Source organism: Musa acuminata, chromosome BXJ2-9, assembly GCF_036884655.1.
Source record: "Musa acuminata AAA Group cultivar baxijiao chromosome BXJ2-9, Cavendish_Baxijiao_AAA, whole genome shotgun sequence".
NCBI classification, from domain to species: Eukaryota; Viridiplantae; Streptophyta; class Magnoliopsida; order Zingiberales; family Musaceae; genus Musa; species Musa acuminata.
Window position 1 is genome coordinate 7,832,251 of NC_088346.1, and position 19,788 is coordinate 7,852,038.

At 47.0% G+C, this 19,788-nt stretch overlaps 2 protein-coding genes across 3 annotated transcripts; one reads left to right on the forward strand and one right to left on the reverse strand.

Annotated features, from left to right (window-relative positions):
- Positions 1-8,430: 8,430 nt before the first annotated feature.
- LOC135583052 (MYB-like transcription factor ETC1) lies at positions 8,431-9,486 on the forward strand. The gene is made up of 3 exons (XM_065125316.1): positions 8,431-8,881; positions 8,972-9,056; positions 9,152-9,486. The coding sequence occupies exons 1-3, from the start codon at positions 8,833-8,835 to the stop codon at positions 9,240-9,242; spliced, it is 225 nt and encodes a 74-aa protein (XP_064981388.1). The 5' UTR covers positions 8,431-8,832; the 3' UTR covers positions 9,243-9,486.
- Positions 9,487-10,454: 968 nt separating this feature from the next.
- On the reverse strand, positions 10,455-13,363 carry LOC135583054 (probable nucleoredoxin 2). Of its 2 annotated transcripts, none has more exons than XM_065125315.1 (3): positions 13,211-13,363; positions 11,645-11,944; positions 10,455-11,571 (listed from the first exon to the last, which is right to left on the reverse strand). In XM_065125315.1, the coding sequence occupies exons 1-3, from the start codon at positions 13,310-13,312 to the stop codon at positions 10,960-10,962; spliced, it is 1,014 nt and encodes a 337-aa protein (XP_064981387.1). In that variant the 5' UTR covers positions 13,313-13,363; the 3' UTR covers positions 10,455-10,959. The 2 variants fall into 2 exon arrangements, with proteins under 2 accessions (XP_064981387.1, XP_064981386.1); XM_065125314.1 differs by having other exon boundaries at positions 11,645-12,124; positions 13,211-13,358.
- Between the last annotated feature and the right edge of the window lie 6,425 nt (positions 13,364-19,788).

Sequence of the window (19,788 nt, forward strand, 5' to 3'; positions counted from 1 at the left end):
ACATTTTATCGCTACTCGAGCAGAATGATCATTGATGAAAGCTGTCGAAGCTCCCATGGTAAGGTTTAAATGTAACAGGAAACATAAATGAGTAATAGGAAATCACCAGCAAGTAAAAGTAACAAGCACCTGAAGCTTTGGACCGATCGATGGGTGAAGAGTCCGGGTTCAATTGACCTCTGTCTCGCACTGGAGAAGCATTTAATGGGATCACGATGGGTGTTATCTCCTCTAGGGCTGACTCAGCTCTTTTGGAAGGTATTTCTGTCACGTTAATGGCAGTGGGCGCTGTTGCCCATCTTCTTCTCTCTCCCAGTGGAGTCTACCATCATCGGTTGTCTGCTTAGTGTGACATTTGCATCAGCTACTTCGTTTCCTGTTCCTTATTGAGAGGATTAATGCATCAGACAAAATGATACAATACATTAATATGTTCCTCGGTAACAATTGTATCGTGTTTTCTTGCTCTTCTTTTGTTTCTGTCTTCTTCTGAATTCTCCCAGAATCAGCTCTATGATCATTTTATGTAACCTAAGTAAGCATCACATGTCATGGTTGGAAATTCTGATACACATTAGATCCTAACGTATTTCGCAAGTTCAAGCTGGCACGGATGAATGAGAATGGAGTCCGACTGTCCTTAGAAACCGAGACCGAGGAAGCGAAGACACTGTGTTTTGTCTTCCGATCTGGAAATTATCAGCTCCTTCACTTCCATCCATCCCAAAGACCTCTTCTGAGTGTCATATTGAATCTACACAAGTCTCTCTTTGATCGTCTCAACATCCAGTAAGCTGAAGCAAATAATATGCAAATGAAACCGATGGTTTACGTGCAAAAAAACTAAGATGAGAGATTCTCTCGTCCTCGCATACGAGTTCATGAATTAGCTATTCGCTCGGAGAGGAGAATCCACCACATCACGATTCTACAATACCATCAACATCAGGAATCAGCATGAACAGTAAGTAGCATCCTAATGTTCTGCTACTCGCTCGCTAGCCAAATAAAAGGAATGGCAGATGTGGTCAAACAACTCGATCATTATGTTGGTACCCATGAAGAGGTCGCACTGAATCGAATGATCGATGTGAATCACATGCCATATCGCTCGATGGCTGGCCCATAACGTAAGACCATACAGCTTGGATACCGGATGGCATGGCGTCCAAAATAGCAAAACACCCAGTAATGTTTATAATGATACCATTGCAAACCATATAATGCATACGAGAAGTCTAACCTTGCGTTAGACTAGTATAATGTACGTGACATTTCATAAATATATGTCATACCCTATTGTTACGGTAAGTAACTTTTTAAGCCGTGGCCTCGGGGCCGACGCGGCTCGGTTCTGGGGCTCGGAATGTCGAGGATCTCGGGCGCAGCTCCCCCGGAGTCTCCCGGTCGGGATGGTGGCTGTGGGCAGTAGATCGGGTCGGCAGCTCCGCAGCAGCGCCGGGAAGAGGCCACCTCGTCTTCGCTCCTGCACACAGGTCGGGTCGGAAGCTCGGCCCGACCCCTCCGACGATCAAGTTAGAGGGAGAGATGTGGAGGGGGTTTTGGAGGACGGAATGCCTCCATACAAGTGTGGTGTCCCAGTCTCTCCCTCTCCTCGTCTGGAACCCTCTAGTATTTATAGATGGGCCTGGGTAAGTACCTCGCGCTGCGTCTGACACGCCCATTGGGGCTGTGTTGGAGGCCGGGCTGCTGCAGGGTATGGCGCGTCTCGATTGGCGCGTTCCTTACCTTTGACCGAGCCCTGGAAGGCGCAGGGCTGGGCTCGTTGGACGAGGGGTGAGGGTGTTGTGGTGACGGACGGGATCCAGTCCGGGCGTTAATGCGCCTGGGACGGCGTCCCTGGGTTTCGTTTGACCGTGGAGTGAAGTCACGGTACAGGGTGGCCGACGTCATTCACGTCGTTTCGCCATTATTGCACTCATCATATTCCCCCCCGGAAAGAAGCTATGCGTCGGCAGTCGTAGCGAGAGTCCGAGGCATGGCTTTCGTTCTTCGAGTCAGTCGGGTGCGGAGTCGTAGACCCTGGGGGTGCGGCAGAGGAATGGACTCCCGTGTGGCCCAAGGCCGAGAGACCGGAAAGGGCCCTAGTATGTGTCGGGAGGTGGAAAGCCGAAGGGCCGAGGGGCGGCCGAGCATGTCTTGGGTGGCGTAAAGCCGAAGGGCCGAGGAGCGGCCGAGCGTGTCTTGGGTGGCGTAAAGCCGAGGGGCCGAGGAGCGGCCGAGCATGTCTTGGGTGGCGTAAAGCCGAAGGGCCGAGGAGCGGCCGAGCATGTCTTGGGTGGCGTAAAGCCGAAGGGCCGAGGAGCGGCCAAGCATGTCTTAGGTGGCGTAAAGCCGAGGGGCCGAGGAGCGGCCGAGCATGTCTTGGGTGGCGTAAAGCCGAAGGGCCGAGGAGCGACCGAGCATGTCTTGGGTGGCGTAAAGCCGAGGGGCCGAGGAGCGGCCGAGCATGTCTTGGGTGGCGTAAAGCCGAGGGGCCGAGGAGCGGCCGAGCATGTCTTGGGTGGCGTAAAGCCGAGCGGCCGAGGAGCGGCCGAGCATGTCTTGGGTGGCGTAAAGCCGAGCGGCCGAGGGGCGGCCGAGCATGTCTTGGGTGGCGTAAAGCCGAAGGGCCGAGGAGTGGCCGAGCATGTCTTGGGTGGCGTAAAGCCGAAGGGCCGAGGAGCGGCCGAGCATGTCTTGGGTGGCGTAAAGCCGAGCGGCCGAGGGGCGGCCGAGCATGTCTTGGGTGGCGTAAAGCCGAAGGGCCGAGGAGCGGCCGAGCATGTCTTGGGTGGCGTAAAGCCGAAGGGCCGAGGAGCGGCCGAGCATGTCTTGGGTGGCGTAAAGCCGAGGGGCCGAGGAGCGGCCGAGCATGTCTTGGGTGGCGTAAAGCCGAGCGGCCGAGGAGCGGCCGAGCATGTCTTGGGTGGCGTAAAGCCGAGCGGCCGAGGGGCGGCCGAGCATGTCTTGGGTGGCGTAAAGCCGAAGGGCCGAGGAGTGGCCGAGCATGTCTTGGGTGGCGTAAAGCCGAAGGGCCGAGGAGCGGCCGAGCATGTCTTGGGTGGCGTAAAGCCGAGCGGCCGAGCATGTCTTGGGTGGCGTAAAGCCGAAGGGCCGAGGAGCGGCCGAGCATGTCTTGGGTGGCGTAAAGCCGAAGGGCCGAGGAGCGGCCGAGCATGTCTTGGGTGGCGTAAAGCCGAAGGGCCGAGGAGCGGCCGAGCATGTCTTGGGTGGCGTAAAGCCGAGCGGCCGAGGGGCGGCCGAGCATGTCTTGGGTGGCGTAAAGCCGAGCGGCCGAGGGGCGGCCGAGCATGTCTTGGGTGGCGTAAAGCCGAAGGGCCGAGGAGCGGCCGAGCATGTCTTGGGTGGCGTAAAGCCGAAGGGCCGAGGAGCGGCCGAGCATGTCTTGGGTGGCGTAAAGCCGAGCGGCCGAGGGGCGGCCGAGCATGTCTTGGGTGGCGTAAAGCCGAAGGGCCGAGGAGCGGCCGAGCATGTCTTGGGTGGCGTAAAGCCGAAGGGCCGAGGAGCGGCCGAGCATGTCTTGGGTGGCGTAAAGCCGAGCGGCCGAGGGGCGGCCGTGGCGGCTCTTAAATGCTGTCGTGTCGATCGTTGCCTTGTTGACGGGGGTTACTTTCTTTGCACGTTTCCCGGCGCTGAGGTCGAGGAGGTCCTTGGGCGGCACCGTGTCGTCCGGGTTCGCCACGTCAGGGCCTTTCTTTAATTCGGGGCGCCTTCGGGCGCTCTTCGATGTGACGTAACGGCCGCGCCTTTGCGCCAGTGCGCTGCCGCCCATTCTCGGGAAGCGATGAAGCATTGACTTCGGGGGGGGTGTCTCTTTTAATCGTTTGGGCACCTGTCCTGTCCTCCACCCCCTTGCTGTCGTGCTTCCTCCTTCGAGCCCCGCGGAGTTCGAGGGGTCGAGGCGTCCTTCCCGGCGGAGTTCGTAGATTTGCCGCGAGAGCTCGCGGCATTCCTCCGTGTCATGCCCGTTTTGGCGGTGGAAGCGACAGTACTTGGACCGGTCGGCCAGTTCTCGCGGGTTGTTCATCGGGTAAGGGGTTTTGAGCAGTCCCCTTTCCCTGATCTGGAGAAAGACTTCTGTGCGGGATGTACCCCCGAGGGGTCCTAGCAGGGGAGGATCGGGTTGGTGGAGCTTGCGTCTGGCAGGGGGAGGTCCCTGAGCCGGCTCTGGTCTTTCCCTCTTGTGCTCCTGCCGTTTCCCCCCCGTCCAGGCCTCGACTTCCACGAACTGGTTCGCGCGCTGGAGCATCTCGGGGACCGAGGTAGGAGGTCGCTCCACGAGAGACCAGAAGAGCCGGGAGGGACGCAGGCCTGTTACGAACGCCTGCATTGATAGTGAAGGGTGAGCGTCCGGGAGTTCCCGGATCCTTGTAGCAAAGCGATTTACATAAAGGGAGAGGGGCTCATCCTCCTTCTGGGTAAGCCCGAGGAGGAACGCCATGGAAGGCTTTGGGCGAGCGCAAGCTATGAAGTGGAGCTCGAAGTTCTTGGCGAGCTGAACACCAATGAGGCGATCGTCGCAGTCTTCAAGCCTCCGTACCACGCGAGGGCCGGCCCTCTCAACGTGGTGGGGAATGCCCTGCTCATCAAGGCGTCAGAGGTCCCGTACAACGACATCTGTGCGCGGAAGGCCGCTGTGTGGTCGGCCGGGTCCGCGGAGCCGTCATAAGTGTCCAGGGGGGGGAGTCGGAAGCCTGGGGGAATGGCGTGCTCCAGTATCTTTGGCACGAACGGCGACCCCTGATCTGGGCCTTCCGTGGGCTCTCCTGGTGGTCCGGCACGGATTTCCCTTTGCACATTGTCAAGCCGTTCGTTGACGAGACGCAGCTGAGCGCGGAGGGAAACTGCAGAGTTCAAGGATAGAGCCTCTGGTTCCGAGTGGCCTTCCGGGCAGACCGCCGCCTGCTCGCGGGTTTGAGATAGCGGCACCCGTGGTGAGGTGGGGGGCTCTCGAAGCTGGGTGGGAGCTTGAGTCGGGACCCCCTGTTGATACAGCGGCTGGGGGCCCGGGGGCCGAGATGGACGAGAGACAAGGGGGACAATGGTTTGTACCATGTCGGTGAGTAGCTGGACCTGGTGAGTGAGGCCGTGGAAGGCTTCCGCCGATACGGGCGGCGGATTGCCAGTGGTTCCGTCGGGGGGCGATAAGCCCGGATCGTTGAAGATCCGCCAGTAGCGCTCCGAAGCCGTAGCGGGACGCTCTTCCCGAGGTCCTCGGAGAGGGGGGAGTTCTCCCGTAGCCTCAGTCGGGAATGGTCCCCCGATCGCGAGTCTGGCACGCTCGTCGTGATGATCGCTCGACATGCTGGGGGCCCTCCTTCTAGCGCCAAAATGTTACGGTAAGTAACTTTTTAAGACGTGGCCTCGGGGCCGACGCGGCTCGGTTCTGGGGCTCGGAATGTCGAGGATCTCGGGCGCAGCTCCCCCGGAGTCTCCCGGTCGGGATGGTGGCTGTGGGCAGTAGATCGGGTCGGCAGCTCCGCAGCAGCGCCGGGAAGAGGCCACCTCGTCTTCGCTCCTGCACACAGGTCGGGTCGGAAGCTCGGCCCGACCCCTCCGACGATCAAGTTAGAGGGAGAGATGTGGAGGGGGTTTTGGAGGACGGAATGCCTCCATACAAGTGTGGTGTCCCAGTCTCTCCCTCTCCTCGTCTGGAACCCTCTAGTATTTATAGATGGGCCTGGGTAAGTACCTCGCGCTGCGTCTGACACGCCCATTGGGGCTGTGTTGGAGGCCGGGCTGCTGCAGGGTATGGCGCGTCTCGATTGGCGCGTTCCTTACCTTTGACCGAGCCCTGGAAGGCGCAGGGCTGGGCTCGTTGGACGAGGGGTGAGGGTGTTGTGGTGACGGACGGGATCCAGTCCGGGCGTTAATGCGCCTGGGACGGCGTCCCTGGGTTTCGTTTGACCGTGGAGTGAAGTCACGGTACAGGGTGGCCGACGTCATTCACGTCGTTTCGCCATTATTGCACTCATCACCCTATGATATGTATGACATATTTCATAAAGATGTCACTGATGCTCTCTAATGAATATGACAAGCAGCTATTTCAGAGGTTACAGCAACCAGAAGAAGAAGGTATATACTGGCAAGAATTGGCATCTCAGTTGGTACAGGATTTCAGAAATTTTGGTTTACCAAAACAGGCTGCCACAGGAAAAATGAAAGTTAGAGAGAGAGGTAGACATACTACATCTGGTTTTTCACTTCTTTGAGCAAAAGAAGCCTCGATTGCAAATGGAAGAATGAAAGGTGGGTTCATTTTGGCGTTCAATAATGTTTGGCCTTTAATAGGAATTCCAACTCACTTTAGATGGACTGTGGAGTACGAACAGCGGCCTCTGTTTGGACCGACATCTATTGCATGGTATGGCCAATTCTCAGAGGTGATTTCATTGTCTGTACCAGCTCGTAACAAGGAATTCATGGCATCCCCATGACAGAATCATCCCAAATTCGATTGATGTCCCGGATTTTCCTAATTTAACGTAGACAAAGTGGAGGTGAAGATTTAGTATAAATTCTAAATGGATTACGATTACAAATCTAGCTAAACTAATCTAACTAGGATTCCTAAATAGATTAGGGTTAGAATTCCTCGAAGAGAGATAAGATACTCGTCCTATAAATATATCATGACCCTCCCCTCCCTCTTCTCCTAACCACTCGAGGGAGAAAGGCCAATGACGAAGACGATGCTGATGATGAGACAGAGAGAGAGAGAGAGGGGCTGATGGTGAGCATCACCTTTGCCGGTAGGAATCCTTAGTCTCTTCCTTCTTCTCTTTATGATTTTGAATTCTTGTTCTTTTACATACTCTTCTTAAGACAGACAGTTTTGAGATGATCCAATCTTTCTCGTCTTACTCTATGACATGCTATAATCTTCTTCCATTTCTAAGTCAATGTCTCCTTGAAGATTCGGTCACTTCACTTGTTATGTTGATTTCATGAATACATCCTTCAGTAAAGGATGAATTAGATATTGCTGCAAATAGTAGACAGACTGTTTTCTGAACATATATATATATATATATATATATATATATATATATATATATATATTATCGACTGTATTTATGAATAATATTATATGAAAGCATATTACATATATTCATATATCCCAAAGTACTTCAATGATTTTACATTCTATCATATATCATTGCACATTTAATTCATTATGATATTTGATTAGCATATTATTGTTATCTTTTTCTTTGATCTCTATTTTTTACTGGACATTTATGTTCATCCAAAACAAATTTCACATATTACCATATATATTATTTTAAAATAATATGATTATGATTTTGAGTTAGCAAAATACTTGGAATAACATCCAAGATGAGATGATACTTTGGGTGTCTCCATGATTATTTATGAGATTATATATATATATAGTTTTATATAATAGATTTTAAAAAAAAAATAATATAATTTTCTTGGTATATGAGTTAATTGGTATCACACATTTCATCTATAGAACTGTATGTGTGAATTGTGCTCAAAACATTTACCAAAATGTTGACAGATGTAAGTCCAAGAATAGAACATTCTATCTCTCCATTTGTTCTTAGAGATCATATTGTGTTGCTAGGAGACACACTGTGGACCACTAATAAAAATTTCACAATCTTCCATACTCCAAACTAGAAAAATGCAAGCATCACAAAAATTGAAGAGATGTCAGAACAAAACTGTCTCTCATCATTGCCTATGCAAGCACATCAGTGTCAAAGATGTGTTCTCCTTCATAATTGGGTCCACAACAAAGTAAACAAGCCAAAACTCCAATATTTCAACTAATTGATTATTGACAAGTTTATTTCAACCCAAATATAATAATCTTACCGATCAAGAAGTACAATAAGAACAAGAAAAAGGAGTAAAAAAAAAAAACTCCCAAAATATAAACTTTCTTAATAAAAAATATCTCGAGGAGAATAAAAAGAGAGATTTAAAATTAGACATCACGAGAGAGAAGACGAGGGGAAGAGAAACGAGCGACACCTCAGAACGATGAATACTATATTTATAAATATTTATTCTTAAAAAAATTAAAATATCTATCCTTATAAATTTAATTTCATTAATATCCATCATAAAAACTCCGTTTAATTATAAAATATAAATATTAAAAATATTTAAGTTTTTAGTAGTATGAGAGACAACAACAACAAAGGAGAAGATATTTGACTAGATATTTTTTTTTTGATAATTTGAGTATAATATGAATATATCTCTTTTTGATACTTAAAACAATCCAATTATTAATCCCTCTTGTAAACCTATAACTGTATCCACAAATAATACCACCTCTATCTCCAATGATTAGTTTTGGTAGCACATAGAATAAGCCATTATCACAGTTCTTCTTTCTTTAGCTCGGCGGTGACCACCACCTACCTGCTTTCGACGTATCAATCATCAGGTTAATAACCATTGGCAATCAAGCAGACCTTCTTCTTTGGGTAGTATCAGTGGGTCAGCCACGTTTCCATTCCAGGAAAATATATCCGACATCCATGCCTTTTTTCCATTATAGGCATCTTTCATGTCCTTCCAATCCATCTAACCCCTCGAGTTCTCCACCAACCTCTCAACCCTCGACTCTTGATTTTAAGAGCAACTACCAGTCTTTCTCTCCTATTCCTACCGTCCATTCTTCTCCCCCACCTTTCTATATAGGCCTACTTATGAGCCTACTCACCTCATTAATCTCCCACAGAAACCACCACATCTCTTGGGAGGAGGCAGTAGAGAAAAGGGTGGGTGCTCAATCTTGGATTCTTCTGTATTTATTGCAGTATGGCAGATTTGGATCGATCATCTGAGGATGTTTCTATGGATTCTAAAGGTACATATCTGCTCTTTGGCATGGCCGACATCTTTTTTCTTCTTCTTCTTCTTCTTCTTCTCCTTTTGCCTACCTTAGGGGTTGTTTCAGGAGGAAACTGCCAAATTTCCAAGATGGATTTCTCAGAGGATGAGGAGAAACTCATTGCCAGGATGTATAATTTGGTTGGACAGAGGTTGGTTGGGTTTGCCATCGTTTGAGATTGCAGCTGGAACCAATCTGTGCTTCTTTTTTTTTTTCTTTGATGTTTCTTGTGATGCTGAAAAACAGGTGGTCACTGATTGCTGGAAGAATCCCTGGAAGAACAGCTAAAGAAATTGAGAAGTACTGGACCTCAAGATACTCAACAACAAGTGAATGAGTGATGGGTATTTATTCTGCATTGTGTACATGGCAAGCAAAATTTTTGGTGATGTTTAGTTTGGTTTGTCCTATGGGGGGTAGTATTTCCATGATGAAGGGGTGTGGCAACAGTTTCCCTGTTCTTAAAAGTGATGTTTATTTTGGGTGGGAAATCCAAATGTCCACATAAGTTCTTGTCTACAACAATTTTCATGTTACTCTTGTCATAATATAAATCTTCAACCTCACTGTGCTGAGAAAAACTTGTGGGATTTATATGAACTGGATAGAATGATCATCCTCCATGGCCTTTAAAAAGGTTAGTAGCTGCTTCTATTTTTCCTTCTTAGTTATTTGTTGCTATGTTTCATTTTGATTTGTAGTTTCAGCTTTCATGCAGAATCCACATAAGTTATTCATCCACTTTTAGATGATTTAATTAAACTCATAAACATACTTTTTTCTATGTTCAGGTATGATGTACTTATTGTGCTTTTTGGGTATTTTGATTGGGACTCAGCTGCTATGCCTTGAGAGTCATTTGTTTTATTTTCAGCTATGTTTATCAATTTGAGTGTTATTTTTCTATAGTGGGAGTGTTAGAAAAATTAAGTGCCATCTATTGCTGCTGTGCTAACAAATTAAATAGATGTGGATGCCTTATGATTGCTTTTCAGAATCGCATCATAATAAATACTCTTGTTGTTCAATCAAATTCAAGGAAAGCATCAAAGTCACTTTCAATCGAAATTGTCAGATCAAAGCAACATAATTTGGCTTCTTATTGACTTCCTCTAACTTGTTCTTGATCCCACTTACAACTGACTACTTGACTGGAAGCAAATTACAATGATGAATCCAACTTGATGTCAGAAAAAGGCAGCAGGTCATTTTCTGAAGAAGAAGAAGAAATGTAAGCTTATGTGCTGTTGTCATTCTCTCATCAAAAATCACTAATTATTGATGCATTCTGCTAGCATCATCACACAAACAGTTTACACACCCAAGAATAGAGGAGAATGGTTCTTGAAAGATATGTTGCTTCTTTCCATCCAAATAAACAAAGCCCATGTCAAAGAGAGATCCTGAATCCTTCACCTCTATCATGTTCCCACTAAAAAGAAAATTATCTCTATTGAAAAAGAACAAATTCCAGTTTGGTTTTGCAGAATAGGAAGCAAAAACTAGATCTGGTTCACACCATGCAAGTGATATATTACACAGTAATCGGTAGAGGTCAACCAAAAATCTGAATTACAGTTTACTTCCAGTATTCTACAGCAGTTTCGAAACACAATTACATTTCGCGTATAACATACTGAGCATGCAATGAAGAAATAAACAGATCTGGAAACTTAGTAATTGATATTCTAATGTCAACAGGAACTTCGTCGTCGTCGTCGACAGTCGATCAGCACATTCTCAGGTACAGTATGGTGAGTAGGGACAGATCATGGCACTAACAAAACAAAACCAGCATAGGAAACACCAGACACACATACTAAGAGACAAAAATGATAGTACTGTTCATGCTTAAGGGTATTACTAGGTTCAAAGGACCTATGATTCTGATTCCCTACCATGCCATCCATCTCCTTTGCCCAATTAATCTTCAGAACTTGTCTAACTTTGATATTTTATACAACCAAGCTTTCCGCTAGTAGAAAGACATGATCAGCACCTACTTATCAAAGTTCATCTACTGCCTACCTGCACCCAGAGAACAAGAAGAGCCATCAGCATCTGCCTCCTGTGTCTTCCTTAACCTCACGGCCGCATTTAAGATGTATCTCATAGCCACATGCGAGGCATTGGTATGCCCAACCCAAGCCCTGCTCATCACATGCACAGCATATGTAAGGGCCACCTCCTGATTTCTCTGAAACCAAATTAAGTACGTGACGGTGACCGTCATGTTTGAAAGAAGTTGGGTATCGCTGAGCTTCTTCATCCATTTTTTCTTGGAGCAACCTAATGTGAGCTTCGGTGAATGGATATGCCATTTCCATATGCAGGTTTATTAGGTTCCTTCCTCCCTTTGTGACTGTTTTCCCGTCAGGGCCTATTATAACAAGCATAGGAATCTCTTGGATATCGAAATACCGAGCTAGTGCTTTCGAAGACTCTTCACCGTAGGGCAATGCGAGCCATGGCATGCCAGAGAAGTATTGCAAGAATCCTGCCTCATCTCTGTCCATAGAAACAAACACAACTTCGAACTCTTCGCGTCTTTCCTGGAGGTGATTGTATATGGACATCAGCCTTGAGGTAAATTTCAGACATGGAGGGCACCATTGAGCTGCGAAGTACAGGCCTACTGTTTTTCCCACCAAACTCGAAAAAGTTACCTGCAACTTCTATTGCCATGAGGACCAATCTAATAAGCGCTTGCAACTCAAATCTAAGGTGCAATGCTCTTACCTGGTCATTGCGTTTGATCATGTGGTTTTTACCACTGATCGCTAGGAGCTTCTCTAAGGTTTGAGATGCATATTTTCTCTTTTCTTCGGCCTCCAATTCTGCGATCCTTTCGGATGTAAAAGGGAAAGCCTGAAGTCCGTAGCGGTACAAGATCTCCACTCCTTCTGTCTGAATTAAGCCACCACCTGGTTTGAGGATAATTAGTGCTGGAATGCCTTCAATTTGGAATTTATGAGACAGACTTCTCTTGGAGTTTATATCACTGAAGGGTACTGCAGGCCATGGCATCGAGCTATAAAACTGCTCAAAGGAGGACTGGTTCTCATCAGACGACACAAACACAATTTCAAATGGTAATTCCTGCTCCATTAGCTTGTGGTAAACACTGACCAAAACTGGGGTGAATGAAACACATTTTTGGAACCAATTTGCAGCGAAGTACAAACCAATGGTCTTTCCTTCTATGTCTTTAGGATTAACCTGTAAGTCCGCATTAATCTCACATATTGTGTCATACAAAATAATATGAGATACGCTCTTGATTAAGTGACAATTGCAAGAGGTTTCGGATTCATGAATCCGGAACATGACATTTCTTTTTTTTCCATGAGCATGTATGTGTGCCTGTGTGGAGAAGTAAATCAATTCACATAGCGATTTTATCTCAAACACAGTTGACGCAGATTTATTATTATTATTTTCTATGTTGTTTTACGATAAAACTTAAAAGAGCCTCCCGACTAAGGTGTGGTTTCTAGATGCTTCTAGATCATCTCTAGGTACACTGAATTCCTAAAGAAGACAAAGTGAGCTGACTAAATTTCAAGAAAAAGAGGGCAGAATGTCTGAGAAACAAACAGTAGCAAGAAGAGCAGCATAAAGAATTGTTGATCCTGATGCTAATTCAAAAGGAACACCTGACATAATGGTTCTAGGTTTCAAATTCTTGTATTTCAGAAGAGACACTTTTCTTTCTTTCATTCATTCTCTTTTTTTTCCTTCTTAAGCAAATCAAAACAACTGAATTAGAGAAACAAACAGGGATACAACAATGAAAAAGGATATATCCTTTTAAGCTTGGATTGAGAAGCAGGAAGAAACAAAAAAGTTGTAACAAAGCAATTTTGAAACTTCTTAAAATCAAGAAGCCTAATTACAATCAACCATCCAACAACTCACACTAACAAGAGATAAAGGATTAAGATGTCAACTAAAGTGCCAGGTGAGACCCTACTTGGACTAGATCAAGTTTTGAACTCTGAGATACTGCACATTCAGATGCAGAAATGAAGATTTACTGCATTTTTTATATGTTTTATGCTCTTCGAGAACCTCACAACAACAACTTCAAGTCCTCAACAAGAGAAAAAACAGTATATGGCTTTTGTAGAATTTCTTTGCTTGATAGAAACTACAGGAAAGCTATCCCTGACAAAGAGCAAGAGAATCAAGTTAATGAACTCCCAGCTACAACCTGGCAGGTATAAGCAAGCCCAAGCAGCAGATGCTTTGAAGAATAACAGTAAAAAAGGCTATAGACAGCATCAGATGAGCAATGAGTCGCACCTTATTCCCGGATGGACAGATGAGGAACTCTGTGGATAAGAGAGCGGAGAGGCCACCGTCCCCTGTCGCAGAGGCCACCCCTGTTACTGTTGGAGCTTCCATCTCCCTTCTCCCTTCTTCTTCTCTCACCTCATGTCTTGTTTTATCACTGCGACCATGATATACGCTCACGCCCGGTGAGCAGAAGCACAAATTACCACCCAAAATATGCTGATTTAGCCCGCCCGGCCTTTTACGTAATCGATGTTTGGTTCGGATGGAGAGCATGCCACGTAACTGCACCGATAGCGAGTTCTGGAGAGGCGACTCTCGGGGCCTGCGACATTATTCTGCTGTCGTTGTTGTCGACCCACAGTATTATTCTCCACCAGCCATTGCTTCTCGTCACGGAAAAGCTTCTGGGCGCGACGCCCGACCTGGCACCTGCTTCCACTGCACGAGGCACACGTGGGAGACGGCGAGCGGGACCAGCGCGATCGGCCATGGACTTCTTTCGGGCACAGCTCACGCGAGGAGGGAGCTTTAGGTGGTGGCCAGTGGACACCTTGCACCACGGTAGGTGCATGTCTGCTTTCAAGTAGTCCCGGGCCAAATCAACTTTGCCTTTCCGCAAAAGGGCCAGAGAGAGAGAGAGAGAGAGAGAGAGAGAGAGAGAGCAGAGCTGGCTTTCTTTGATGCTTTGGTCCTTTTGGTATTGCACAGGTGGGCGTTTTATTGGGCATCAATCAATCATGTAGATGAGTTCCACGAAAATTGGACAGAGGATGATATCAACACTGTGCGTAAAGTACATGATTGCCTTGTCCATTTGAAGCTAGTGTGAAAGCCAACGCTAGCTTATCCTACAACTCATTCACCGATTGAGGGAAGGAGCAAGAACTAGATCTTAGTACATAACATGTTGCGAATCTTATCCAAGAGGCCGACAGGATTGCCCGAGGAGCAAGAAGTATGCGATCTGTTGTTGCTGCTCTATGAATGTGGCAGAACCGCTTTGATGAAGGCATAAGATCGTGGTCTGGGCTGCATATGTTGTTGGGTCTCCCTATGAACTGTTCACTCAACGTGTGACCCAGTCGAAGCCCAATTGCATGACCGTCGCCGGACATTGAACTGCAAATTCCGAGTAGGTATTTGATAGCGGTGTACGGGGTAAATAAGCGAGATATATGACTGAATCATTGCAGTGTCAGACGTATTGCATGTGGGTTTTGTGTCCAGCTTCCAAATGGTTTCAGCTACCTGTCGGAATTTGCAGCGGTAAAAGCCCTTCTTCGGAGCAAAAGGCTCTCTCTTCTTGAGGTCTCTCTGTTCTGTGTTTGGAGGAAGAAGCATCAGCTCTTCGCTAAAATGTCGTTGATCCTATCAGCCCCGGGATGGCTCGCTGACAACTTTATCGGGAGCTTGGTCCAGAAGCTGGCTGACTTCACAGTCCAATTGATAAGTAGATGAGATTTCCTAACACTGTTCCAGGAAATCTCTACTCTGTCGAGGGAAATCCTCTAATCTGTTGAGGAAAATTCCCCCTTCTAACCTGTATAAAAGGAAGGAGGATATGTTAATAACAATCAACTACTTCTACAACTTGTTTATCTATTTATTTTCTAACATGGTATCAGAGCAGTTCCTCCTTAGCGACAACAGCATCGTCGTGTGTTAGCCAAGCGGCCAAACAGCCACAGTAACATGCTGCCTCAAGCGGAGTCACTGAAGAAGCACAAGACAGGGATTCAGAGCCAGTAACGAGCATCGTCTTGGCTCTGCTCATCCACTTCTTCTCTTTCTTCATCGTCGATCTTGCTTTTCTTCGCCGGCCTTGCTCCCTCTCCTATTTGCTGCCTACAGCAGACACTCTCTGTCGTCGTCACGCAAGGAGGAAAACATTCTCTCACTGCCTCCTCAATAGCGGTGAACGGCGAACAGCGGTGTCTTCCTCGCTTCCCGGCCAGCAGCAGTCGCAACTGATGTATCTTCCTCTACCGCAGCAGCCTTCGCTGCCGCTTCCCTCTACACAACGGCGCCTCCTTAACGGCGGTGTCCTCCTCCTCAATAGCTACAAACGACGAACGATGGTGTCTTCCTCGATCAGTCTTCCTTGCTTAACGACGACTGCTGCGTCTTCCTCCTTCGCTGTCGCGGCCGCTTCCCAGCCAGCAGCAACCGCAACTGCTGCATCTTCCTTCCTCTACCACAGCAGCTTTCGCTGCCGCTTTTCTCTATACATCTAATTGCTGCAGATTTCTCTCACTGCAGTTTCCTTGAGTAACACTGCAGATTTTCACGGCCATTTCCCGGCGAACCGCAGTCTTGAGTACCGTTGCAGTTTTCGCAGCTATCTTCCGGCGAACTGCAGCCTCTCCAATTCGCTGCAGCAAGCAGCGAACCATAGTCTACATCTAATTGCCGTAGATTTCTCTCACTGCAGTTTCCTTGAGTAACACTGTAGATTTTCGCGACCATTTCCCAGCGAACCGTAGTCTTGAGTACCGCTGCAGTTTTCGCAGCCATCTTCCGGCGAACTGCAGCCTCTACAATCCGCTGCAGCAAGCAGCAATCAACAGCAGCGAACCACAGTCTTGAGAATCGCTGCAGTTTTCGCGGCCATCTTTCGGCAAACTGCAGCCTCTACAATCTGCTGCAGCTAGCAGCAATCCACAGCAACTGCCGACAACTTTGGGCACTGTTGTAGATTGCCCAATCTGCTGCAGCAATCTATAGCAGCAGCCCCCTCCTTCATTCTCCACTTCTTCTACAAAAAAAAAAAAAAACAAAGAAAAAAAAAATGTCTTCGTTCACTTCTTCTGATGTTTCAGTTCCTGTAGGGACTCCCACTTCTTGTTCTTCTACAGAGCTTATCTCCATCAATGCTGCCACGCTGATACCCTTTAAGTTATCAAAGGGTGGCAACTATGCGTCCTGGCGAGCTCAATTTTCTAATCTTTTATTTGGATACCACTTGCTAGGTTACATTGATGGCTCTTTCAGATGTCCTCCGGCCATGCTCAACATCCCCGGCGATCCCAGTCCAGTACCCAATCCAGCTCACAAACTATGGCTACGTCAAGATCGTCTCATCCTCCAAGCCATTCAAGCTTCAGTTGCTGGATCTGTTGCTCCCTTGATATCTTCATGTGTGACAGCTGCTGATGCATGGTCTACACTGCAAACCACCCTGGCGAATCATTCGCGTACTCGCAAGCTCAGTCTTCTATCCAAGCTTATGGTGACAAAACAAGAGGGAAGTAGTATCTCTGATTATCTACAACACATCAAGGTTATCATTGATGACTTGGCCTTAATAGGTCATTCCCTATGTGACGAAGAGGTTGTCATTCATACCCTCAATGGTCTCGACACCGACTACAAGGAATTGGCTGCTGTAATTCGGGCACGCGACTCGCTAGTCTCTTTTGAAGATCTCTATGATAAGCTGACTGACTACGAGATGTACTTGAAGCGTGCGGACAAACTACCTGGATCAACTGTCACTGCTCAAGTCAGTCATAAGTCTAAACGGAAGAGCACTCGGTACTTGCCGAACATCACCCAAGGTTTGGCTAATGCGCCTATTGATTCTGTGAGTTTCATGCAACACCCCTCCTATCCTCCTAGTCATCACTTCTCGCAAAGTGGCAACTCCAGCCATCATCCGTCTTGGCGTCCTGCCCTACCGAGCCATCAAAGACGGGTCGTTTGCCAACTGTGTGACAAAGTCGGCCACTCCGCTAAAGTTTGTCGGTCTCGTCCCCGCCTCCCTGCTCCGTCACACTGGCCTCAGGCAAATCTCCTAACTTCTCCGACACCTAGCCAGTCCAATTGGATTGTCGACTCTAGTGCCTCTCATCACATCACCGCTGATCTTCAGAATTTGTCTCTTCACAATCCCTATGGCGGCGATGAAGATATCATCATCGGTGATGGTAAAGGACTTCCTATAACTCATACTGGTTCCACAACGCTTAATTCTGACTCTAATACATTTACGCTCGATGATGTTTTATGTGCTCCTCATATTAAACGCAACCTCATTTCTGTTTCTCAATTTTGCAAACATAACAATGCTTCCATTGAATTCTTTCCTGATTCTTTTCTTGTTAAGGACTTGAGCACAGGGGCATCATTGGTCCAAGGCCCGAATAAAGACAACATTTACGAATAACCATCAACCTCTCGAATAACCCAGCCCACTGTTCATTCTTCTGTTGCGGCTCCAATTGATGTGTGGCATCGTCGGCTTGGTCATCCCTCGTCCTTTATTCAGCAGAAATTATTATCTCGTCACTCTCTTCCTCTTTTTAAGTCCACTAATTCTATGATGCATTGCGATGCTTGTCTTAGTAATAAGAGTCATCGGCAGCCTTTTGGCTCATCTTCCATTTCCTCTTCTAAACCTTTTGAAATTATATATATTGATGTTTGGGGTCTGCTCCAATCTTATCTTTTGATAAGTTCCGATTTTATGTTATTTTTGTAGATCACTTCTCTAAGTACACATGGATATATCCTCTTTCCCATAAATCTGACGTTTCTCGCATTTTTTCCACTTTCCAGAAGTTGGTCGAAAACTATTTTCAGTCTACCATTAAGACAGTCTACTCTGATGGTGGTGGTGAATATCAAGCCCTGGCATCCCATCTCTCAGCTTGTGGCATTCAACACCTCAAGTCTCCCCCACATACTCCTCAACTAGTTGGTTCTGCCGAACGCAAACATCGGCATATAGTAGAAACTGGACTCACACTTCTACATCAGGCTTCCATGCCTTCAACTTTTTGGACAGCAGCCTTTCAAACTGCTGTCTACCTAATTAATCGAATGCCTACACCAGTTCTACAATACCAGTCCCCCTTTGACACACTATTTCACAAACCCCCTAACCTTCGTAAACTCCGAGTGTTCGGTTGTTTATGTTATCCTTGGTTACATCCCTATGCCTCTCATAAGTTAACATCCCGATCTACTCCTTGTGTCTTTATTGGTTACTCACTTGAACATAATGCTTTCCGCTGCTATAATCTCCACACTCATAAAATCTTCATATCACGTCACGTTGTCTTTGTTGAGTCTAACTTTCCTTTCCAAACCCTTCCATATCCTGCCATACAGACCACTTCACTATCTCACTGGGGTATACCTTCGGTCCAATCGGACGAGCCTCCCATGACTTCGTCTACTTCCTCCCCTCCTGATCCGCACTATATCACTCCAGTTCAACACTTGCACGTTTCTACTCCACTCCACTCTTCCCCAATTGATGGGGCAATATGTTCCGAGACACAACCATCCTCTTTATCTCCTTCTTGCCCAAGTGCCCCTGACGTGTCTCCACTTGACCCGACTTATGCCACAGATCCTCACCCAACATCACCTCCCAATCCTGTCGTCTCTAATCATCCTATGACCACTCGCTCTAAGCATGGTATTTTTAAACCTCGTCAGGTACTTAACCTTCAAGCTATCATGAATTCCTCATCCCCCAGCGTTGAACCCACCACCTTTACTCAAGCCCAAAAATCTCCACATTGGCGTACTGCCATGAGTGAGGAATATAATGCCCTCCTTCATAATTCAACGTGGGATCTCATTCCTTTCCATCCTTCACAAAACATCATCGGGTGTAAGTGGGTCTTTAGAATTAAGCGGAACCCAGATGGCTCTGTTGCCCGATATAAGGCACGCTTGGTCACCAAAGGGTTTCATCAACGACCTGGGGTTGATTTCACTGAGACGTTTAGTCCTGTTGTTAAACCCACTACAATCCGACTCATCTTGAGTCTGGCTACCACTAAAGGCTGGCAATTACGACAATTGGATGTTAATAATGCATTTCTACAGGGATCTCTATCCGAAGATGTTTTTATGCAACAACCCCTTGGTTTTACTCATCCTCAGTATCCACAGCATGTTTGCAAACTTCGAAAAGCCATTTATGGACTTCGTCAGGCTCCGAGAGCTTGGTACACTGAACTTAGCTCATTTTTTATTTCTGTCGGCTTTCTTAACTCCAAATCTGACACTTCGTTGTTTCTGCGACATTATCATGGAACTACAATGTATATTCTGGTATATGTGGATGATATTATTATCATAGGCAACAATCCCATCAGCATCCAAGCGTTCATCAAACAGCTGGCAGCTCGATTCTCGCTTAAGGATCTCGGACCCTTGAGCTACTTTCTGGGCGTCGAAGCTACCTTCACATCTTCCGGTCTCCTTTTATCACAACGCAAGTACATTCAAGATTTGTTATTAAAAACAAACATGCAGGATGCAAATGCAGTTACAACCCCCATCTCTACTAGTGGTTCTCTCAAATTATCGGATGGAAGTCCTGCTACAGAACCTACTCAATACCGCCAAGTTGTTGGCTCTTTACAATACTTAGCTCTCGCGCGTCCAGACATCTCATTTGCTGTCAACAAATTATCACAGTTTATGCATCAACCATCTACTCTACACTGGTCTGCGGTCAAGAGACTTCTACGATATCTTAAAGGGACCTTAAATCATGGACTCTTTTTTCGTAAACACTCTCCACTTTGTCTTCATGCCTTTGCCGATGCTGATTGGGCAGGTAA